General features: G+C 47.1%; 2 protein-coding genes across 4 annotated transcripts in view; one reads left to right on the top strand and one right to left on the bottom strand.

Annotated features, from left to right (window-relative positions):
* Positions 1–7,432: 7,432 nt before the first annotated feature.
* On the bottom strand, positions 7,433–24,645 carry LOC122421315. Its single transcript, XM_043437172.1, has 3 exons — positions 24,603–24,645; positions 19,827–20,224; positions 7,433–8,500 (listed from the first exon to the last, which is right to left on the bottom strand). Exons 1-3 carry the CDS (start codon positions 24,643–24,645, stop codon positions 8,264–8,266), a joined length of 678 nt encoding a protein of 225 aa, XP_043293107.1. The 3' UTR covers positions 7,433–8,263.
* CHD9 (chromodomain helicase DNA binding protein 9) overlaps positions 19,673–24,682 on the top strand; it is a 219,426-nt gene continuing 214,416 nt past the window's right edge. For all 3 annotated transcript variants that reach the window (XM_043435138.1, XM_043435135.1, XM_043435129.1), the window contains exon 1: positions 19,673–19,790. The gene's annotated coding sequence lies outside the window, so the exon portion shown is untranslated. The remainder of the gene's footprint in view (positions 19,791–24,682) is intronic.

Here is a 24,682-nt window from a genome sequence, read left to right as displayed (position 1 = left end):
ATGAGGGTTAAATATTTGTAGAGGAAATTTTTAAGATTTCTTCCTTTTTTCTTGATATATTAATATAAACTTAAGGAGGCTATGGACTAAATTTTGTTTTCCATTAGTCTGTTTCTTCTTTCTCAGCCTCATGTGGTTGCTTTTAAGAGTCCCTTGAGAGCCCCTGAGGAGGACCAAGGGTTACCTGAAGTTCCAGTGACTATAGGGAGCTGAAGGGCTAAAATGGAAAGATAGAAAATCCAGCTTGGGAGATTTGTTGCAGACCCATTGGGTTGCAGAGTTGGACACAATTTAGCAACTTTCACTTTCTTCACTTCACAGGGCCAAAAATCAAAGAGGGCACAGGAGGTGCAACCCTCATACCCAAAGGTAGCCAAGGAGGAAGGAAGGAAGGCTCTCCATTGCCATAGTGATGAAGAGAGACAGTGGGGAGAGAGACAAGAGTCCTTATAGGATGAGATCTTTCAAGATTTAGATTTAGATGAATTCCCTGAGAGTTGCTAATGGTCAGTAGAACCCCACTCCAGATGTGGTACCCAGACTACCCATATTTCAGTCGTGTCCGACTCCTTTTGGCCCCATGGACTGTAGCCCACCAGGCTCCTCTGTCCATGAGGTTTCCCAGGCAAGAATACTGGAGTGGGTTGCCATGTCTTCTCCAGGGAATCTTCCCAACCCAGAGATCGAATCTGCGACTCTTAAGTCTCCTGCATTGGCAGGTGGGCTTTTTACCTCTAGAGCCACCTGGGAAGCCCCATTTCTACCCTTAAGCAGGTAGAAAACCAGAGTAAACTTTTCAGTTTCCAAAACCAGGTTCTCAGGAAACAACACTTTTAGCAATCAAGAGACAAAACAGTAGCACAAAAGACAGACAGGACAGCTACCTGTAGCAAAAGTCCCAGTATCCAAAGAACTCAGGGATGGGAGGAGTGGATTGGGAGGGAATGAAGTAGAAAAGAATGGCTTTATTGCTTTCCCAGGCAAAGGAGGACATGGTGGGTGCCTGCCCTTCAAAAAGTGTAAGTCCCAGCCCAGGAGGATTTGATAAGGAGTTCTATAACAAGGGGCTTCCCCTGGTGGCTCAGACGGTAAAAAATCTGCCTGCAGTGTAGGAGACCCAGCTTCGGTCCCTGAGTCAGGAAGATCCCCTGGAGAAGGGAATGGCAACGCAGCCCAGTATTCTTGCCTGGGGAATTCCATGGACAGAGGAAACTGGAGGCTACAGTCTGGGTGGGTTGCAGAGTCAGACACGATGGAGAGACTAACACTTAATAGGAACAATTTAAGGGTGGGGTTCCTCTCAAGATTAGGGTGCGTGAAGGGCCTGCACTCCCTTAATCCTGTCTCAGGTGATCTCTACCCAAGAGACTTTGATGAAGGGTTTGAGAACGGTGGTTCAAAGCTGGGGTCTCTGACAAAATCAGGCTTTAGGCAGGGTTGGCAGTCCCTTCATCTCATCTCCCAGGTGGCCAGTCTCCTAATCTTGATAAGTTTCCCTGGTCCTTTTAATCTTGCCTTGGGTGATTTCTTGGCTGTTCCTCCCTTGTTTAAAAACAGCAAAGAACTGGCTTTAACCAAAAATTTTCTTCTGTAAATCAAAGGGAAAGGCTCTTACTGTCCTTGCTTGGCCAGAGTCTGGCAGAGACCCAGGATTCCAACTGGTAAAATAAAGTTTACCTTTGCTGGCATGGTCAAAGGTCCTGGGATCTCAGCAGCAGTCCCCTGAGAGTGGAGAGTCCCAACCATCCCATCTTTATTGCCAGAAGTCTTGGGGAGAAAACTTTTCCGGCTTCTGTCCAACAATTGGCCTGGTAATTTAAATGAGAAAAAGAAAAAAAACAGATTAACAAGAGAAAACAGAATGTTAATTTTCACACAAGCTTGTGGGAGCTCCCAGTCGTGGAAAACTCTTGGACTAACCCAAAGGAAAGGTATAGATGTGTGTGCGTGCCTGCACAGTTGTGTCTGACTCTTTTATGACCCCATGGACTAGCCCACCAGACTCCTCTGTCCATGGATTTCCCAGGCAAGAATACTGGAGTGAGTTGCCATTTCCTTCTACAGGAATGTGTATATAGACCAATTAAACAAAGAGCGGTGGGTTTAGGGCTTCAATGGGAGAATATGGAAGGTTCTGTTGGGCTTTTTGATGCTAATGAGAATGGACAGTCCCTCTTCTTGGCAGTTAAATTCACAGGAAACTGCCTCGGAGGAGGTTTAATGGCAGCTGTATTTTGTAATGGCTCTGATTCAGGCAGCTAAAGGAAATTTACAAAGCATTCATTTCTGCACCTTCTGTGCTCAAATGTTTTCACCTTAAAATAATCTTTATACCAATTCTGAGGGTCCAAGAGGATCACCACAATTCTCAGTGGAGTTCTCCAAGTCTCACCCTCTGGAACCAAACTGCCTAGTACATGTTCCAGCTCTGTCTGGGAAAGTTGAAAGACCTGGGGTAAATTACTCACTCCTCTGTGTTTCAATATGCAGAAAGAGGATGGAGTGATTGAAAGGATTAAACAAGTCCTATGTGTGAAACATTTGGAACAACGCCTGGACACAGTAAGAGTGATACAAGTGTTTCCTATTGTTATTTTTTTATTGCAGTATAACTGACATATAACATTATATTCATTTCAAATGTACAACCTAATGATTCAACATTTAGGTATATTACAAAATGATCACCACAGTATGTTTAGATCACCAAGCCAAAGAATTATTATTTTTTTTTGTCCTATAAGCTTCTCAAACTCAACCATTCCAAAGCTCATCTTCTCTCCAAACCTGTCCCACAGGAATTCCTGGGCGGTCCAGTGGTTAAGGGTCTGTGCTTTCACTGCCAAAGTTTTGGTTTCAGTACCTGGTCAGGAAACAGATCCCACCAAGCCTCTTGGTGCAGTTTTTTTTAAGTCATAAAAACATAGATAAACTTTTCCTTCCTCCCATTTCCTTCCTCGAAGAGTCCCTTTGTCATGTGGTGGCACCACCACCAGCTGCATCACCCAAGCAGAAACCCTGATTTCTCTCTCCCCTTTCACCCCATGTAAAATCAACCACTAAAACGGGTTCATTTTAACCCCTAAATACTGCTTGAGTTTGTTCTCTTCATTCTCATTTTTCTGTCCGAGTTGATTATTGCTTAGCACTTCCCCACCCTGTTGATGTTGGTTTTGGCCACATGACTCGCTGTGGGCAATGGAATAGTATTAGACGTGACTGGAGCTCTGCAAACTGGACTCAGGCTCTTGCGCTCCTGCCATTATCACGTGAAACACTCCTCAGGTAGCCACGACTGCCTGAACCACAGTGACCCAGAGGCACACGAGTTTGAAGGAAAAGCTTATGCCTGTGTGCCACTGAGATTTTGTGGTTGCAAAATAGTTTTGGGTTGTTTTTGTTTGTTTGTTTTTTTTTTTTGCTGCACTGGGTCTTAGTTGCAGCACCCCGGATCTTCCATCTTCATCACAGCATGCAGGATCTTTAGTGGTGGCATGTGAACTCTTAGTTGCGGCATATGAGATCTAGTTCCCTGACTAGGGATCAAACCCAGGGCCCCTGCATTGGACGCACAGAGTCTCAGCCACTGGACTCCCAGGGAGGTCCCAGCTCTTAACAGGAATACCTGCCTGATGCATTTTTCCTGGGGCAGGCCATTGTCTCCTCGTTGCTGCTTCCATTTCTAGCCTTACTCCTCTCAACTGCATCCTTCAAATGGCTACCAGCTTCCTCTACTTAAAGTGCAAATCTGACTTGAGCCAACTTACTCATAGTTCTTTGAAAATGACAGAAACCAAATTCAAATCACTCTTGGTGGGGGGGAGGGGGACTGAGAATCTATCAGTTTGTGTAAATCTTTAGGGGTGGTCATAGCTGCTCACACGGCTGGATCCAGTTGCCCAAACAAGCTCATTGGGAATACGTCTCTCCTTCTCAGAACGCCACTCTCTTCTGTGGCTTCATTCTCAAGCAGACCCTCTCCAGCCCGGTGGGGAAAATGCCATCAAGAGGTGCCAAGCTAAAATCCTACTATTTTATTAACTCCAAAAGAAAGTGAATACGTCTTTCATAATTGTGCCAACAGAAAGTCTCCCAGAAGACTCACTGTACTGACTTGGGTTGGATGCCGTTCCTTGAATTAGTCACGTTGACCAGGGAGGTGCAGTGCTCAGCCTTGTACCCGAGAATGGGATCAGCCCCATCAAGTCATGTAAACCAAGAGTGGATAAGCAAAGGGTTCCCCAAGGGGAAAAAAGGGATTTGTTACCAGAAGGCAAGATACAAAGCAGTCAAAAGCAAGTGATATCTTGGCATCATTCCTCTGCCTAAAGTCCTCCAATGAACTCCTCATCACCGTTAGGATGAACACTTAGCCTCTCAGTATGAACCACAAGGCCCTCCATGATCTGTGGTCCTTTTCACTTATTAAGCCTCACCTCCCTGTCACTGTGTGATGGGCCCTTTGCTCCCACAACACTGCATATCACAACCTTGCAGCCCATATGTTCCCCTTCTCCTGAAACACTTACCCTGTTTTCACTAGCTAATTCCTACTTACTCATAAAGGCTCCATATAGGTCTCATCAAAGCTGACTTTCCTGCTCCAGGCTGCACTCCCACAAGGACTACCTCAACATTTTATTAACAAGGACGTGTTTGGCGCAGAGGAGTCTCCGAGTAGGGCTTCCCTGGTAGCTCAGCTGGTAAAGAATCTGTCTGCAGTGCAGGAGACCTCAGTTTGATTCCTGGGTCAGGAAGATTCCCTGGAGAAGGGACAGACTACCCACTTCAGTATTTCTGGGCTTCCCTGGTGGCTCAGCTGGTAAAGAATCCACCTGCAATGCAGGAGACCTGGGTTCGATCCCTGGGTTGGGAAGATCCCCTGGAGGAGGGCATAGCCACCCACTCCAGTATTCCCGCCTAGAGACTCCCCATGGACGGAAGAGCCTGGCAGGCTATAGTCCATGGGGTTGCAAAGAGCTAGACACAACGGAGCAACTAAGTATAGCACAGCAGCAGCACAGTCTCCCAGTAACTGCCGGATCAATGGATGGATAGAGCAAGGAATAAGTGACTGAGCGGGAGAAACAGTAAATATTTGCTTAATGAATGAATTTGGTTTGAAATGGGAAGTTGATTGACTCATAGAACTGAAAAATCCAAGGGAAGAGCTGAATGTATCGGTTGTTGCTGTTCAGTTGCCAAGTCGTGTCCAGCTCTTTGTGACCCCATGGACTACAGCATGCCCGGCTTCCCTGTCCCTCACCATCTCCCGAAGTATGCCCAAGTTCATGTCCATTGCATCGGTGATGCCATCCAACCATCTCATCCTCTGTCACCTTCTTCTCCTTCCGCCTTCAATCTTTTCCAGCATCAGGGTAAAGGTAAACAGTATATGTAGGTAGGTAAATAGATAGACAGACTGACTAGATAAATGGATTGAATGGACTGGATAAATGGGAGGATGGATGAATAGATGGAGAGATAAGTGGATAGAAAGGTGACTAGTAAGCAAAATCCTCCTCCTCCAGTAGTTGTGGAAGTGGGCCAGAGAAATGGCTTTCAAGTTATGTGCTGAGTCTATGCAGGCCTGCCTTTAAAGGGTTTAAAGTTCATTTGCGTAGACATAATTCTCACCACTTACACTAGGCACTTGAGCCTCAGAGGGAGATAGATGGGTGATACTGGGCCCCTGTGGCACAACTGGAATATAGTTAAAAAGAAACTGGGTCCTTTTTCCTGTTACAGATTAACTTCCTGGCAAATTGCAACATGCCTGCCACAGCTGGAGGTGGATGAAGAATCCTGTTGTGTTTTTTTTTTTTTTTTTTGAGAATCCTGTTTTTAAAACCCTCAGAGATCTCGCATTTAATTAAATGAGCATTTTGCACCATCCCAGGAGGAAGCCAAACAAACCACTCTGTTTCTGAACTTCTAAGGACCTGGAGTCCCCTTCATTTGGAGTTGGTAAGAAGTTGAGTGCATTTTGCCCCTCAGGAGCTAATGGAAATGAGCACCACCCTGCCTGCAAACCTCACCACCAGCTGAACTTTTTCCAAGAGTCCTGAGGGTGGACACTGTGAGCAGCTCCTGACCAGACACCATCCTGTTTTGCAGGGTGAATTTCCATTAGGAGGGAGGAGGGCGAAAAACAGAACTGTGTTTCAAAAAAAAAAAAAAATTGAAAGCAGTTACCAGAGCTTGGCCTATGCCCAGAAAGCTGTAGAAAGAGGCCCCAAACTTCCTGATCCCCAGCTGCAAGCCCAGGCCTGTTTCCTGGCCCACTGCAAGTTTCCTACCCCCGGGAAAGAGCAGGGCTTCGGGCCAGCTGAGGAGGCCCCATCTCTCCTGCTCCCTCCTTGAAAGATGTCAGGCTCTGCTGAAGCAAAAGTGACGTTTTTGCAGTCAAGTTGCAGGCCAAATTGCTTTACTTCTGGTCATTCCTTCTCTCTACCCCCACTGCCAGATCCTCAAAACAATCCTATTCAGTTTCTGAGGTTTTGATGGCCAAAACAAGGGTCATTTCCAGTAGCATGCTGCCTCTTTTTCTCCATTCTTCCATCTCCCTGCTTCTCATCACCCAGCCCACCCCACACTCCCAGAGTAATAAATAAAAGGCCCTCAAAGCATCACCCATGGCACAGTGGTAAAGAATCTACCTGCCAATGCAGGAGACACGGGTTCAATCCCTGGGTCAGGAAGATCCCCTGGAGGAAGGCATGGCAACCCGCTCCAGTTATTCTTGCCTGGAAAAATCCTGTGGTCAGAGGAGACTGGAGGGCTACGGTCCACGGGGTCACAGAGAGCCGGACACGACTCAGCAAGCACACAAAGCATCACCCGGACTGCAAGTGTGGGGGGGGGGGGGGTGATCCTAGTTGACCAGTTGCCTCCCCTATAGGCAAGTAGATTCAATTGAGTAAAGAGAAATGGCCCCCGCCACACACAGGCTGGAACAGGACATGGATTTCCATTTACTTGTGGGAAAGACCCACCCCCCAACTTTATGCAGGACTCTGCAGAGGTGAATTCAGCTGCTGGGGGAAGTCAAATCTGGGGCTCAAATCTGGGTTCTGCCCCATCCTGGCTGGCCATGCTCAGGCAAGTTATTTAATCTCTTCCTACCTCAACCTTCTCATCTATTAAATGGGGATGGTTGTGGTGGCTACATTAAACCACTCGTGTAAATCCTCACCGTGACGCCTGAAACCAAGGAAAGGCTCATAGCCCCGTTTCTCATCACGTTCTGCTGAATTACACCCACCCTTCCCCGCTGATCCTCTAATCTCAGCTCCCCAGTCCTGTCTTTCAAACGTGTTGTGTCATCATTTATTTGCAAACATGTCTGTTTGATTTCAAATTAAAATGCTTCTGAGTCACATTAAAAGCAAAACACATGAAAGGAGGGGGAAAAGAGAGGCTGACAGACATGTGAGTAAACAGCGAAATATTTCCAAAGGCTGGATACAGAGGGCTCAAACGCTCGAGTGTTCAAATTGACAGGAAGAGACAGGAACATCAGTAGAGGGGCATTTTTCTGGGGATTAAAACACCAGGAACATGAAACCCTCCTCCTTCCTTCCCACCAGTACTCAGCGTTCCACTTACTGGATGATCAAGGCCTTGTTGTCTTCCATCGCCATGATCACAGTCTGATTCTGATTGTCCCCATAACTCATTAACCATTCTGCAAGTTAAATATTGAAGTGTTCAAACGAACAGTGTGGACTGAGCCAAACCCCAAAGCTTCCTGTGAGAGGCACTGGCTATTCAGACTGCTATTAGAAAAAGGAGAGGGAGGGAAAGCAAAACCAGAAACTGCCAGCCACACGTCCCCATCATCACCGTGGCCAGAGAGCCTTCAGAGTCCAGAGAAGTGAAGCACTGGAAGGATGGGGGTCACAGGACCGGCACATCTCAGCGGCAGAGATTGATCAGTCAGAGCAGTCAGTCAGCCACGGGGCTCAGGGGAAAGTCCCATCATGTGAGATGACTTCTTTCATCCTCTCTGTCTATCGGGGAGCTGGGGAAATAGGGCTACCCGGGCCGCGACCCCTCACAGCTCCAGAGCAAAGCCTGGTGAAGGTGACTTCCGCAGCCTGGATCCCCAAGGCGGGGATTTCCCTCTCCTCCTTCTCCTTGGAGCTTCTCGGGACGGGGCTCCTCTCGAGTTTCACTGGCCAAAGGCAGTTCCAGGGCTGAGGTGAGGGTCCGCGAATCCACAGCGAAGCATCTCAGTTCTTCTGCTCCGGGGCGCCGTCCTTCAACGAGGTGTCTCTGCCGTCCGCGCCCTCTGGGCCAGCCCCCAGATTTGGCTCCTCTCCCTCGGGCTGCTCTGCGGGTTTCTGGGGCTCCCCCGCCACCTCGGTGCTCTTGCTGGAGTGGCACCCCATCTCAGTCGGACGCAGAGGGCGAGTGCCCTGGGAGGCCCCGAGGTGAGTGGGGTCTGGGCGGCTGATCCGCGGGGGCCGGAGTTAAATAACCCTTCCTCAGAGCACAGCTGAAAGAGAACGGATTTGGTTTCCATGGTCACCGGGAGACACCAGTCCAATCTGCATAATGACAACACCGCCCCCCAACCCCCTCCTCCCCCTGCATCTGTCGGGTGGGCTGAGCCTGGAAGGTGGCCCTTCCGGCTAAGCCAACTAGTTCAACCAAGCCCTATTCATTCCATCGGAAGAATTCCCTTTTGTTTAACCTGTAACTTCTTTACAAATTACAACGCCCCCACCTAGTTACCTGTAAACACCAGGCCTCTCTTCGCACGCGAAGAAAGCCCTGTTACTAAGCAACTAGCTGTTCCCCTCCCCCTTGTCCCAGGGTCATATTCAGTTCCCGGGGCTCACAGACCCCCCACTTGGAGGCCATCCCCACCCTAGGATGCCACCTCCACCCAGGTTGAAGAAGAATGGGAAGGGAAGTCCTAAGATCGTGGATTCCAGGGGTTACCCAAACAAGTAAGTAATGAAAAGAACTAGTATTAATGGTGCTGTATGTTAAATATGAAAGTTGGTAACAGTAAATCCTAAGAGTTCTCATCACACACACACAGAATTTTTTGTTCCTTTAACGTTGTATCTTTAAGAGAGGATGGATGTTCATTAAACTTATTGTGCTAATTATTTCATGATATAGCAAAGTCAAAACATTAGGCTGTACACCTTAATTTATACAGTGCTATCGTTCATGCTCAGTCACTCAGTTGTGTGGGACTCTTTGTGACCCCATGGACTGTAGCCTGCCAGACTCCATGGTCCATGCAATTTTCCATGGCAAGAATACTGGAATGGGTTGCCATTTCCTACTCCAGGGAATCTTCCCAACCCAGGGATCAAACCTGAGTCTTTTGCATCTCCTGCACTGCAGGCGGATTCCTTACCACTGAGCCATCAGGGAAGCCCATTCAGTGCTATGTCTGTTATATCTCAATAAAACTGGAAGAAAAATAAACAAATACATAAACAAATTAACAGGTACCAAGTGCTACTCTGTGCCAAGCACAATTTACATTCATCATCTTCTTTTATCTTCACAACCATTCCAAGAGGTAGGTTGTGTTATTTAACTTGCATTTAACAGATGGAGACACTGAGATTCAGAAAGACTGAATAACTTAAGGTCTAACAGCCAGGAAACAGCAGCGGTGGGATTTGAACTCGGATCCCTCAGATTCCACTCTATTACCATTCTCATTTATTTTAAAGACCCCATCAGACCATCTTCATGCACCATCAAATGTGTCATCAGTTTGGGAGGCCTGTCATTGCTCTTTTAATCTGGATATATGAGTAAAGGTTTTCAAAGCTGTGAACAAATGTTCTATATATTTTTAAGTTAGTTTTTTTTTTTTTTTTTTTTTGGTGGTGCTGGGTCTTTGTTGCTGCAAGCAGGCTTTCTCTAGTTGCATGCGTGGGTTTCTCATTGCAGTTATTTTGAAGAACAGGTTCTAGGGATTTCAGGCTTCAGTAGCTGTGGCACATGGGTTTGGTTGCTCTGAGGCAGGTGGGATCTTCCCAAATCAAGGATCCAACTCACATCCCCTGCATTGGCAGGTGGATTCTGAACCACTGAACCACCAGGGAAGCCAAACACTCTACATTTGACTTCTATTTTATGTCTGATCACCTTGCTTTTCTTTTCCTAACTCCAAAAGGAGCCCAATAATTCTGGCCCAGCTCCCAGGAAGCTGGAAAGAGGATCAGGCAGGTCTACAAACTAGCTTTTCAGAGCAGCACAGAGTGCAGTCTTTTCCAAGTATGCACAAAGCCATCGAAAGTGACATTAGCTCCCACTCACTGATGGAGGGGTGGGTACATGCCAGCCTCGGATATCTCATACAAGTCCTCTCGTTTACTCATCACAATCAAACAGCCCCATGCGGGAGTATTATTAAGCCACTCTAGAGGTGAAATAATTGAGTCCAGAGTGGTTAGGTCAGTGGCCTGAGGTCAACTCCGTGTCTGGCAGCCAGTTCAGGATGCTGCCTGCAAGCTCTGGAATCTTCCCTGTCCTTGTCCCCTCCCGCCCCCACCGCCACTGCCTTTGGTTCATGCCATTTATCTTCCAGGACTTAGGCACTCAGTAATCCACAAGAATGTGGTAAGCCTTTCCTATAAATCACCTGCCTTTGAATGAGCTTCTTGCCAACCAGGCTGGCAGAATGACAATTAGGAAGGCATTTAATGTTGTCAATTTACCTCTCCCATTTAAACCCCAAAGTACAGTCTGGAGGTGTCAGGGTGGGAGAAGGAGGTTGCATTTGCCTTCCAATTAAGAGGCCCTAATTAAGGCAAATACTCATTTAGATACTGAGATGCTAAGCCAATGATTCTCTCATGAAACCTCCAGATTAATCATGCTTATACCAACTCAGCACAAAAGACAGGCAGCAGGAGTAGCAAGGAGACAGGTAAAACCCTCATGTTGGGCTTGGGTTAATTTAGAGGTGTGGTTGGTGAGAATAGATGAGGGCCCTTTTCAGAGTGAATCTGGTGAGAAGCCTTGCCTTGCCCGTGACGCCCACACCCAGGACAGGTTACGCAATCGTGGGGCCCGTGTGAAATTAAAATGTGGGCCCTTGTTCAAAAAATCACTAACAAAAAAAAAAAAATCACTAAGAATTTCAAGATGGTGACAGGAGAACTTTAAATGAAGCATAAAGGCCCATGAAGCCAGACTTGCCCACACCTAACCTCTTCCCTAACTTTTTCAGAAATGGATTCACCTCTGTGGAGGCTGTAATTTGCCAGATCACTAGCTGCATCTGCCTAGGGGACATTGCCCTAGGAACAGAATGAGGCCAGTGGAAAGACAAGGAAAGAGAAATGGGATATGGCCCACAATGATGGATGGGACTTTAGTAGGATAATTTCAATATATTTTCAGCTTTAAAATGCCTTCTTAACTTTTACTATCTATACAACATAGCATGCAGAAGATACTAACAGACAGAACAAATAGGGAGACTTCCCTGGTGGTCCAGTGGTTGAGAGTCTGCCTTAGAGTGCCAGGGACTCAGGTTTGATCCCTGGTCAGGGAACTGGGATCCCATATGCCTTGGAGCAGCTAAGCCTGTGTGTTGCAACTACTGAACCCAAGCGTTACAATGAAGAATCCCATGTTACACAGTGAAGATACACATGCCACAACTAAGACTTGAGGCAGCCAAAAAATAATAAATAAATATTAAAAAAAAAAGAAAAGAACAAATAGGGACTTGCTTGGTGGTCAAACAAGTGGTTAAGACTTCCTGCTCCTAATGCAAGTTTCCCAGTTCAATCCAGGGTTGGGAAACTAAACTAAATCCCTGGTTGGCTGCACAATGCAGCCAAAAAAGAAAAAAAAACTACAAATAAAAACTACCAATATCATACGTTAGCAAAGCTTCAGAGCAACCAGAACTCTCATATGTTCCTGCTGGGAATGCAAAATGGTAACATCACTCTGGAAAACAGTCCGGCAGCTTCTCGTCAGTTAAACATACACTTAGCATAGGCTATTTACCCATATCAGTCTGCTCAGGCGGCCATAACAAAATGCCACCAAATTGGTCGCCTAAACAACAGACATTTTCTCCCAGTTCTGTAGGCTAAGACATCCATAAGCAAGGTGTTGGCAAGTTTGGTTTCTGGAGGGATGTTTTTTTCCTGATTTGTAGATGGCCACCTTCCTGATGTATGTTTACATGGCCTTTCCCCTGCATTCACAAAGAGAAAGAACTCTGGTGGCCCTTTCTCTTATAAGGACACTAGTTCAATGGGATTAGGGCCCCACCCTTATGACTCCATCTAACCTAATTACCTCGGTGCATGCTCGCATGCTCAATTGTGTCTGACTCTGCGACACTATGGACTGCAACCCACCAGGCTCCTCTCTCCATGGGATTTCCCAGGCAAGAATACTGGAGTGGGTTGCCATTTCTCTCTCCAAAAGATCTTCCCAACCCAGGGATTGAACCCACATCTCCTGCATCTCCTGCACTGCAGGCAAATTCCTTACCACTGAGCCACCAAGGAAGCCCTAAAGGCCCAATCTCCAAATGCAGTCACACTGGGTATTAAATTCAACATACGAATTTGGGGAGGGACACATTAAATCCATAACATTACCTAAGGGAAATGAAAACCTATCAGTTCAGTCACTCAGTTGTGTCCAACTCTTTGTGACCCCATGGACTGCATCACACCAGGCTTTCCTGTCCCTCACAAACTCCCAGAGTTTGCTCAAACTCATGTCCGTTGAGTCAGTGATGCCATACCACCATCCCATCCTCTGTCATCCCCTTCTCCTCCCACCTTCAATCTTTCCTAGCATCAGGGTCTTTTCAAATGAGTCAGTTCTTTGCATCAGGTGGCCAAAGTATTGGAGCTTCAGCTTCAGCCTCAGTCCTTCCAATGAATATTCAGGACTGATTTCCTTTAGGATGGACTGGTTGGATCTCCTTGCTGTCCAAGGGACTCTCAAGAGTCTTCTCCAACACCACAGTTCAAAAGCATCAATTCTTTGGCACTCAGCTTTCTTTATGGTCCAACTCTCACATCCATACATGACTACTGGAAAAACCATAGCTTTGATTATTCAGACTTTCGTTGGCAAAGTAATGTCTCTGCTTTTTAATATGCTGTCTAGGTTGGTCATAGCTTTTCTTCTAAGGAGCAAGTGTCTTTTAATTTCATGGCTGCACTCACCATCTGTAGTGATTTTGGAACCCCCCAAAATAAAATCTGTCACTGTTTCCATTGTTTCCCCATCTATTAGCCATGAAGTGATGGGACTGGATGCTATGATCTTCGTTTTCTGAATGTTGAGTTTGAAGCCAGCTTTTTCACTCTCTTTTACTTTCACCAAGAGTCTCTTTAGTTCCTCTTTGCTTTCTGCCATAAGGGTGGTATCATTTGTATATCTGAGGTTATTGATATTTCTCCCAGCAATCTTGATTCCAGCTTGGGCTCATCCAGTCCAGCATTTTGCATGATGTACTCTGCATATAAGTTAAATAAGCAGGGTGACAATATACGTCCTTGACGTACTCCTTTCCCAATTTGGAACAACAGTCCGTTGTTCTATGTCTGGTTCTAACTATTGCTTCTTGACCTGCATACAGATTTCTCAGGAGGCAGGTAAGGTGGTCTGGTATTCCCATCTCTTGAAGAATTTTCCACAATTTGTTGTGATCCACACAGTCAAAGGCTTTGGCATAGTCAGTAAAGTAGGTGTAGATGCTTTTCTGGAACTCTCTTGCTCTTTCTATGACCCAGTGGATGTTGGCAATTTGATCTTTGGTTCCTCTGCCTTTTTGAAATCCAGAAAACCTATGCTCACATGAAAACCTGTACATGAACATTTAGAGCAGCTCTATTAATAATCAATAATTAGAAACAACTCAAATGTGAATGGATAAACAGTGGTACAACAGATAAACCTTTATACAACAGATTGTTACTCAGCAATAAAAAGGGAAAATTGCAGTTACATGTAACAGATTTGATGAATTTCAAAGATATTCATGAGTGAAAGAAGCCAGTCTCAAAAGATTATCTACTGCTTGATTTCACTCACATGACATTCTCAGAAAGACAAAAATACAAGGATAGAGAGAACTTCCCTGGCAATCCAGCAGTTAAGACTCTGCGCTTCCACAGCAAGGGGGTATGGATTCAATCTCTGGTCCAGGAACTAAGATCCCACATGCCAATCAGGCAAGAAACTATACATACATTTGTATGTACAAGGATATATAGGGCTTCCCAGATAGCACTAGTGGTAAAGAACCTGCCTACCAATGCAGGAAATATAAGAGATGTGGGTTCCCTCCCTGGGTCTGGAAGATCCCTTGGAAGAGGGCATGGCAACCCAGTCCAGTATTCTTGCTTGGAGAATCCCTATGGACAGAGGAGCCTGGTGGACTACACTCCATAAGGTCACATAGAGTAGGACATGACTGAAGTGACTTAGTACGCACCATAGATGGAGATGTTCTCTCCAAGATGGAGAACAGATCAGTGGTGTCACTACAAAGTTATAGCTTGAAAGAGTTTTTTCCTTTGGTTTTCTGTGTCCTGTTTGCAGTGCTAGTTACACAAATCTATATCGTTACACAAATCTACATGCTCAAATTCATAGAACTGTACATCAAAAATTTTTTAAAGCCAAATTTGCTGTATATTAATTTAAGAAAAAAAAATGTTAAGAGCATCCAAACAAGCAAACAAAAATAAATAAAAACTGTTTTGCCATGAGCCCAGGGGCTTATTTGCCATCTGGTCCTAGTACTCCAGATCATTTAAAATCCTTTTTCTCTCCTGGTTTTCATTTGAACAAACACACACACACACACACCTGCCCCTAATTTACCTTGACAGCTCTTTGTTGAGCCACATGATACAAGGTTCCATTTGGAGGTGCAGTGTGGTTTCCAGAACCTTAGTGAATTTCCATTAAGGAGGCCTGGATGTGCAGGCAGAGGGGGATGTATGAAGATAACTTGAAAGCTCTGGCTGTAGGCAGGGGAGTGGCCAGCCTAAGCACCCTGCAGGAAGGGAGCTGGGGCCACAAGCATCCCAACCTCACTCTCCTCCCTCACTTTAGTCCCTCCCAGGTCTCCTGCCGGCCAAACCCAACTTGAAGCCAGTGGACACAGAAGCCTTTGGCTCCTGCTCATTTAGGTCAGTCCCCCAGGATGCAGAGCAGGGTGGAAAAGGAGAGCGGATGTGGAGAAGTAAACAAACCATCTAGCACAATCCACGTGGATCATGTTCTCAAGGACACAGAATCTGTAGGGGGAGGCAACATCTTTGCAGGGAATTAAACTGTGAGGCAGAATGCAGTGCTTTAACACAGGGAAAAGGGCCACGTTGGAAAAAGGGGAGCGGGACTGGCTTCCCAGAGATGGACCCAGAAGGATGAGGAGAATATTAGCTGGTAGAGGAGGAACTGATATCCTGGCCAAAACGAAGAACGCAAATCCGTCCTTAGGAGTTCAGTTCATTTCATCATTCGTTTGTGGAAAGACAGCTAATAACCCAAGTGGCTCAGTGATGAAGAATTGCCTACCAATGCAAGAGGGGCAAGAGACGTGGGTTCGATCCCTGGGTCAAGAAGATCCCCTAGAAGAAGAAATGGCAACCCACTCCAGTATTCTTGCCTGGGAAATCCCAAGGACAGAGCAGCCTGGCACTGTATAATCTATGGGGTTGCAAGGAGTTGGACATGACTGAGCAACTAATAGTCATGGTTAGAAGCATCAGATTCAGGAACTTCCCTGGTGGTCCAGTGGCCAAGGCTCGTCGGGTGCCCCAGGTTCATTCCTGGCCAAGGAACTAGATCTCACATGTCGAAACTAAGGGTTCACATGTCATAGCTAAAGATCCACAGGCCGCTACAAAGACTGATCTTTCATGCCACAGCTATGACCTGGCGCAGCCGAATAAACAAATGAAAAGAAGCACCCCAATTCAGCATGAGAGGAACCTGAGACTGAAAACTAACTCTATATGTACATGCTATCCGTGTACAGCAGGTTGTTTAACCTCTCTGACTCTCAGTTTCCTGGACTTTGGGAAAGAATCAATGACAAAGCATATGTGTCATCCTGCTAGGACATCTCATAGCTGGCAGGGTTTGCATGTGCAGTTCATGACCAGAAAGTGACCAACCTTACTTCTGCCATAAACATACTAGGACCCCCAAAGTCGAGTTGCCATTCAGTCCAAGGGCCAGCCTCACAAGATCAAGTGCCCTTCCTGGGATGGGTACCAGCTCCTTTCCTGTTGGTCTCTGGCATCCTCGCCTCCTTCCTTCTCTACCCCTCCTTCTGCCAGGGTCCTGACATCCTGCCCATGTCCCCAGGGCCCCCATTTCTAGCTCCACCCACTTTGAAGAGTAGAGGATTCTCACCTTCTTTTGCAGGGTGGGGCTCTCCGCCCAGCTTGAGGGATCTTAATTCTCTGCCCAGGGATTGAACCCTCAGTGAAAGCCCTGAATTCTGAACCACTTGACTGCCAGAGACTTCCCCTCACCTTCCATAATGGAGCATCATTCTAGAAGACAAAGAAGCTCTTGCCTACTAAAAAAAAATGGGTTTCATCTCACAGCATGAATTTATTAGAAAACAAAATGCAGCAAAGAAAATTCTCCCTTTGAAGGAAAGAATGGACAGAACAGGAGCACAGAGGGATACAGAGGAGAGCCCTTGTCCATCCTGTCCCATATCTAAGACACAGTGTCCAGCATGGCTGTCCAGGTCTCAGTCAACAGTGATGGAGTGCTCAAAGGCAAAGGTTGTACAGGCGGGCAATCCAAATTCAGGTCTTGGCCACACCGCTTGCTAACTCTCCTACCCAACGGCAATTACTTAAGCATTACGGGCCTAAGTTCCTTCCTCAATAAAATGGGTGAAATAATAGTGATTGCTTCATAGGATTATTGTGAGGATTTAACCAGTCAGTCTAAAATTCTGAGTGCCAGGACTTTCCCGGGGGTCCAGGGGTTAAGAATCTGCCTTGTGGTGCAGGGGACACAGGTTCGCTCCCTGGTCAGGGAACTAAGATCCCACCTGCCAGGGAGCGACTAAGCCTGTGTGCTGCAACCACTCAGCGACTAAGCCCGAAAACCACAACGACGGAGCCCGCGGGCCCTGGAGCCTGATCACCACAGCTGAAGAGGAAAGATCCTGCATGAAGCGACAAAGATCCCATGTGCTGCAACTAAGACCAACGCAGCCAAAATAAATTTTTAAAGATAATTGCATGAGACAAGTGCTCGGGCCTGGTGCACTGGGAAGACCCAGAGGAATCGGGTGGAGAGGGAGGTGGGGGGGGGATCGGGATGGGGAATACGTGTAAATCTATGGCTGATTCATATCAATGTATGACAAAACCCACTGAAAAAAAAAATAAATAAATAAAGGAGAAATTGGAAAAAAAAAAAATTCTTAGTGCTGGGAATTCCTTGGTGGTCCCCTGATTAGGACTCCATGCTTTCACCATGAAGGGCCTGGGTTCAATCCCTGATTAGGGAACTAAGATCCCACAAGCTACACAGCCAAATAAAATAAAATTCTTATTACCTAATATGTTATAAGACTTCCCAGGTGGCTTAGACAGTAAAGCGTCCACCTACAAGGAGGGAGACCCGGGTTTGATCCCTGGGTCAGGAAGATCCCCTGAAGAAGGCAATGGCAACTCACTCCAGTACTCTTGCCTGGAAAATCCCATGGACGCAGAATACTGGTAACCAACAGTCCATGGGGTCGGAAAGAGTCGGACAGGACTGAGTGACTTCACTTTAATATGTTACAAATTATTTTTATTATTATTGACACTACTTCTACCTATCAAACATGGCTCAGGCCCACAAGGAGTTCATTTATGGAGAACCTGTAGATAAAAACAGACCTGTTGATAACCACAGTCCCCAAAACTCTGTAATTAGTGGAATGAACAGAATGCTAGAAGAACTCAGAGGAGAAATTCTTTTGGAAACCTTTAACCTCATCAGGTGATGCCTGGCATCAGAATCACAGAGGTTATGCTCTAAAGCTAGGTCTTTGCCTGGGCAAGCGTTGGGGCACAGGATGGTGGTGTGTGGGGTGGAGAAGGGAGCTCCTGCAAGGCATGAAAGTGACTCAGAGACACTTGAAAGTGACAGAATGGGAAATGTACCTGTCAGCACTTCTCTGACAGATTCACCTTGACCAGGGCACAAACTGGCCCTGAGTAGGCTGGGGGTGGCCCCTGTCTCTCTCACTCACACACACACACACACACACACACACACACACCCTCATCACTCCAGGTACTGCCCATAGATAATACTCCCTCCCCCTCCTTCTCTGTCCTTGATGGTCACTTTGACCAGATGACACCAGTACAGAGAGACCGAAGTTTAGATAGACACAGGCAGGTGGGGGTGGCGGTGGGAGAATCACCCAGGTCTCACTGTCACTAATTCTCTCTAATATTTCCACTTTGGTCAACTTATCCCCAACTATCACCCCAGAGATAAACTGCCTTAAAAGAAGACTTGCCACACTTGCCTCCATCACCAGGGCACTCTCCACCTTTGTTGCCCGATCGATTGCTACATTAAAAAAAAATAAACCCTGTACTTATCCTGCCAAGAGCTCAATTACATTGCATTGCCTCTGTGTGTGTGCTAAAAGTTCATTTGTTACATAAATGTAAATTCAGCAAGGGCAGAGACTTAGGTGTTTTGTCCTTTCTAGTATCTTCTATTCATAGGAAAGTGTCTGGTGCATAGTAAGTGCTCAGTTAACATTGGTTGGAGGGGAAAAAAAGAAATGAAATGTACACACTTTCAATAATCCACCATTTTCCTGACCTTAATAAGCAGCTAACAGGTTCTCAGACTAGGGCGGTGCGCCCCCAACCCAGGAGACAACTGGAAATCTGAAGGGGTGGTTTTGGTTGTCACAATGACTTCAGGGTGGCTACTGGCATTCAGCCCCAAGGAATCAGAGATGTAAATGTCCAGCAGTGCCAGGAAGCCTCCAACCAAAGAAATGTCAATGTCAAAGGCGCCTGGGTCAGAAATATAACCTGCACTGCCAACTCCTTAGGAGCCTGTGTCTCTGGATTCTATACACACGGTGTGATACAGACTGGATGTTTAATAACAACGAAAGAGACTGGAAGGAACAGGGAAGGAAAGGTAACTGCTCGGGAGTGGGAGGATAGGAAATGGGGGGTGCGGTGTGGTGGGGTTGGGGTGGGGTGGGAGGTGGAGCTAAAAGAACGAATCGCTAGTAGGGCAAAGGCCTCCCTGGGCTTGAGAGAGGACCAGTCCCTTGCATCTTGTGATGCTCGCTATATATTTAAAAGATTCGGCTCTGCCAATTCGGGGTGTACTGAAAGCTTCTGGATGAAAGGCAAGATCCCTGAGTCCAGCCAGGAAAATCCCAGAATGGATCTCAGGCCAGCAGCCAGGGCCTGGCTGCCCCTCCGTGCCTCCAAGAGAAAGTTCAGCAAGTTCAGATTCCAGTGCCCTCTAGGGAGTGAAGGTGATCCCACCCAGCCGGGATTTGCGCCCAGGGTGCGCAGCGTGCTGGAAAACCGCCCACGTGGGCAGCCGGGGCAGCATTTCCGCCCGGGACCGACTGCTCTCCCACCTCCCCGCCCGGTCCCCGCGCCTCCGCCCCGCGCCCACTAGGTGGCGCCTGCGCTCTAGTGGGCGCCTCTCGGTCGCAGACGAAAGCGACCGCGGAGCCCCGGCGACAGATCGAACCGGAGTGGCAGGATTCCGGGGACCGGAGAGCAGCGCCGGCAGCCAAGGTAGGAATTCCCGAGCCCCGGGCGTTTCCTGCGAACCTCTGTGGTCTGGGTGGGCCGCGCGGCGGCCGCCGAGGTCGGCTGGCGGTCTCGGTAGATAACCAGACAGGTCGAAGCGGCCGCACGTGTCGTTGCCTGCGGGGACCCGGAGACCCGCCGTCTCCAAGCTGGGCCTCGGGGCACAGCTGGACGCCAGATCGCTCGCACGCAAACATCCTCCACTGGCTGGTTCCTCTGGAGAGCCTGCCCGAATCCCCCAGCAGCTAGTCCTAGGAGGAGAAAAGAGTTGCTGCTCCCCAAATCGACTTTAGCGTTGGAGCCGAGGGCTGTTCCAAAAGCACCATTTCTCCAACTTGCGTGCACGCTGGAATCGCTTGGGGGGGAGCATGAAAAAAATGCCGATGCCCCGTAGCCCTCCACCCCACCCTGCTCCGAGGCTCAGATGGAAGTGGTCTGGGTTGGGGCCTGGACCTCTGGAGATTTCAGAGCTTCCCAGGCGATTCCAACTAGCAACCAAGGGTGAGGACCCTTGACCCAAAGGGTTGGAGGAAAAGGAAGACGGTTGTTGCAGCCCACAATGCTGATTCTCCTCCTCCTCCTTCTTCTTCAGGGAGTCTTTTAAGCAGGAAATATCTCCGCCTTTGAGCTGTCAAACCCAAGATAACAAACCAACATCCTCCCTCCCAACAGGGCTGGTACTGAAAGGGTTGAACTCGAAAGTGGGCAGGGAACAGAAAGACACAGATGTAGAATATGAGAGAAGGCTCTTGGGGAAAGAGGAGTTTGTCCTTACCCTGATCCCACAGAAGTTCAGGGGGCCTCCTGGAGCAGCCCTCATCATTTTAGTAAATGCTATGTTTACAACAAAGCAGTTATGAGCCTAGGCTTAGAGTTCCCAGAGCCCGCCCTCCCTGGGCTGTGTGACCCTCAAAAACTCATAGAATCACCCCTAGCCTCAGTTTCTTCATCTGCAAAATGGGTATAATAGTATAAAACTCTTAGATTTGCCATGGAAATTATTGACCACAAGAGGTAATGTTTCCTATAAATGCTCATCTGTGCCTGGCACTATGCTAAATGCTTTCTCTGTGTGGCCACATCTCCTCACCATGACCCACAAGGTGTTAACTATACTAACTACCCGTTTGATAGCTGAGGAAACTGGGGCTCAGAGAGGGCAAGGAACTTGCTCAGAGTTAAATAATTAATTAGAAGCAGATCCTGTGTTTGAACCCAGGCAGTGTGATTCTAGAGCCCATGGCAAAAGTACAATGAGTTGCTGTTTCCCTTTTTGACGGCGGGAACATAGAAAACGCACATAACACAAGGCAGCTCATGGTGCCTCCTCCACAAACACTAGCTGTCATTGCTTCCAGTGGAGCATTTTCACAGGATTGACTCATGGGTTCATGTAAACTGGATTTATTGTGGAAAGCCTACTGTGTGCCAGGTTGTAATCCAGATGCTACAGGTCTCACAGTGAGTAAGAGGCAAACCAGTCCTCAGCGAACTCACACTCTAGTGAATGAGAGAAATGAGAGGAAAGTACAGTGGATCCTCCTTGTTTGCAGACTCTGGATTGGCGAATTCCCCCACTCGCTAAAATTGATTTGTAACCCCCAAGTCAGTATCTGCAGCACTTCTCATGGTCATTCATGGACGTGAACAGAATGGCAAAAAATTTGAGTCACTCAACATACTTGTTCCCACCTGAGGTCAAAACAGGAGGACACTGCCTTCTTGTTCCAACTCTCAGAACTGTGAGCAAGCATCCCTTTTATGGTCTGTTTAGTGCTGTGGGTTGTTGTTTGTTGTTTTTGCATTTTTTTGTGCATTCTGTCGGTGACTTTTCTGTTTAAAAATCACCCCCAAGACAACCAACTTGCTGCATGACTCAGGAAACTCAAACCAGGGCTGTGTAACAACCTAGAGGGGTGGGATGGGGTGGGAGGTGGGAGGGAGGCTAAGGAGGGAGGGGACATGTGTATACCTCCGGCTGACTCATGTTGATGTGTGGCAGAGGCCAAGGAAATGGCAGCCCACTCCAGTCCTCTTGCTGGAGAATCCCGTGGACAGAGGAGCCTGGGAGGCTACAGTGCATAGGGTTGCAAAGAGTTGGACACAAATGAGTGACTTAACTTTCTTTCTAACACAATATTGTGAAGCAATTTTCCTTCAATTAAAAATAAGTTTGGAAAAAAAAAAAAATCAGCCCCCAAAGATACTGCTGAAGTGCTATCTGGTGTTCCCAAGCCCAGGAAGGCCGTGTTGTGCCTTATGGGGAAAATGTGTATTTGATAAGCTTTGTTCAGGCCTGAGCTGTAGTGGCACTGGCCATGAGTTCACTGTCAGAATCAACAATATATGTTAAATAAGGGGTCTTGAAACAGAAACACACATCAAACAAGGTTAGGTATTGATCTGTTGATGAAAATGTGACCAGAGGCTTGCAGAAACCTACCCTTAGGTTTTTCCTTTTAGGAGCAGTGGTTCAGTATTTGCTAATTTCGTGTTCATGGCAGCTTCAGAGAACATAACCACTGTGAATAATGAGAATTGACTCTAATTAGAAATTACTGCACATGCAGTGAGAGAATCCAGCACAAAGATGGGGAGGCATACAGAAGGGGCCTGCCTTGGGTTGAGGGTTAAAAAGGCTGAGAAGCAGCCAGACAGACGGTGGGATGGGGAAAAAATGTTTCAGGCAGGAAAAACAGCGTGTGCAAAGGCCGACAGGTAGCAAAGTCAAGGAGCTCAAGAAGAGCCAGTGTGCGGGACATGTGGAGGAAGCAGAGGCCTAATAATGTAATAATATGCTGGAGAAGGAGGCTGGGGCTGGGTGGCAGCGTTTCGTGGGCAGCTCTCCTTTCGTCCAGTTAGCACGGTAATCCTGGCAGGCAAGGCTGGATGGTTTTCACCTCTGACAAGTGATGACATTGATGCCCCGGGCAACTATATGCCTTGCTCAAGGTTACACCACTGGTAAGCAGTAAAACTCACCTCCCCTACCCGATGTGAATCTTATGTTGAACAGACGTTTGAGTGTTGGTCTGAGATCTCAGGACACGATCCTGGTCCAGGGATTTGGTTTGGTTTGGGGAGAAATCAGTTACTGAATGAAGCCATCCAGAGTGGATGAAACCACCTGGGACAGTGGGCAGAGTGTGGGAGAAGATAAGATCTCTGTCCTTTTAAAAATAAAATTATTCCTGGTGTTAAAACGTTAATGTCTCAGGAGAAGAGTCCTAAGTACCTGCAGAGAGCGGAGGGAAGCCACAGAGATGTAAGAAAAGGAAATGTGAGTGGCTAATCCAAAAAACCCCTCAATACTAGGTCTGGTGATAGGCTCTTCACCCAGGGGCAACAAGGTCTCAATCTGCCTCTTGTCCCTGCAGGATAATGATCTGGAATAGGGGTCAGCAAATCCTTCTGTAAATGTTTTGAGTGTTGTAGACCATAGAGTTCCAGGTGTTGCTGTTGTTCAATTGCTAAGTTGTGTCTGACTCTTTGCGACCCCATGGACTGCAGTACGCGAGGCTTCCCTGTCCTTCTCTGGCTCCCAGCGCTTGTTCAAACTCATGTCCATTGAGTCGGTGATGCCATCCAACCATCTCATCCTCTGTTGCCCTCTTCTCCTCTTGCCTTCAATCTTTCCCAGCGTCAGGGTCTTTCCAGTGAGTTGACTCTTCACATCAGGTGGCCGAAGTATTGGAGCTTCAGCTTCAGCATCAGTCCTTCAGTGAATATTCAGGGTTGATTTCCTTTAGGATTGACTGGTTTGGAACCCATTAGGGTTTAAGTGGCAACTACTCAACTCTGCAGTTATGGAGTAAAAGCAGCCATAGATGGTATAGGAATGAATGAGTGTAGCTGTGTTTCCAATAAAACTTCATTGATGGATGTTGAAATCTGGGTTTTATATCATTTTTATGGGCCACAAAACGTTATTCTTGTTTTGATTTTTTCCCCAACCATTTAAAATTGTAAAAGCCATTCTTAGCTCACAGGCTATACAAAAACAGGCGGGGGATGGGGGTGCCTGTGGGCCATGGGCTGTAGTTTGCTGACTCTTGATCTAGAATCGTGGACCTTAAGTGTCAGAAGGATACTAAATGTCCTTCTACTTGAATTCTTTCCCAATTCATGAATCTCCATGGAGTATCCCCAGCCATTTCTTCAGCTCCATAGTTAAACTGTGCCATAATTGGGGTTTCCCCAAAGCATATCATGAGACCAGGATTTGGGTGCCTGGAATTTATTTATATTGGAAGGTATATATATATATCTGGAAGATCCCAGAAAGCCCAGTGAGATTGAAATGGACTGGGGAAGAAGGGAAATCCAGTAAAGGATATGTTGATGAATGAGTTACTGTGGGACAAAGGGCTCAGCCTCTCTGGGGGTTCTCAGAGAGACTGTGTGTCCCAGTATTCCCCCCAATTTCTGCATGCAGTCTGGAGAACACACCCTGCATCCAGGAAATGCCTTCAAGTAGAAAGAAGTGAGAGGCAGCAGGTGTGTCTGGAAACTGCTGCAGGTGTCCTCTGGGGGCGCTGGTGAGTATGGCCGTCTACAGCGTGTTTCTAATTTTGCTTTTTGAAGTGTACTGATCATACCACTGGGCTTCCCTGCCTGCCAATGAAGGAGATGTAGGTTCAATCCCTGAGTCGGGATGATCTTCTGGAGAAGGAAATGGCAACCCACTCCAGTATTCTTGCCTGGGAAATCCCATGGACAGAGAAGCATGGCGGGCTACAGCCCGTGGGGTCTCAAAGATTTGGACACAACTTAGCGACTAAGAAACAACCATCATACCACTGGGTGGCGGTTCAGATGATTTCGTGTGACAGACCGTCATGGCACTAAAGATCACGAAACCTCATTCGAGAAAAAGA

This window comes from Cervus canadensis, chromosome 18 (assembly GCF_019320065.1).
Source record: "Cervus canadensis isolate Bull #8, Minnesota chromosome 18, ASM1932006v1, whole genome shotgun sequence".
Taxonomy (NCBI): Eukaryota; Metazoa; Chordata; class Mammalia; order Artiodactyla; family Cervidae; genus Cervus; species Cervus canadensis.
This window is presented reverse-complemented; position numbering and strand designations above follow the sequence as displayed.

Bases quoted from the DNA above. Each gene is read 5' to 3' on its own strand.
- LOC122421315 (XM_043437172.1), bottom strand. From the start codon at position 24,645: ATGACGGTCTGTCACACGAAATCATCTGAACCGCCACCCAGTG. The intron at 20,225-24,602 runs GTATGATGGTTG...CTTCCATCTGAG, and splicing joins ATCTGAACCGCCACCCAGTG to CCTCGGAGCAGGGTGGGGTG. The intron at 8,501-19,826 runs GTTCGCAGGAAA...GTTCTCTTTCAG, and splicing joins GGCCCACCCAGACCACAGAG to CTGTGCTCTGAGGAAGGGTT.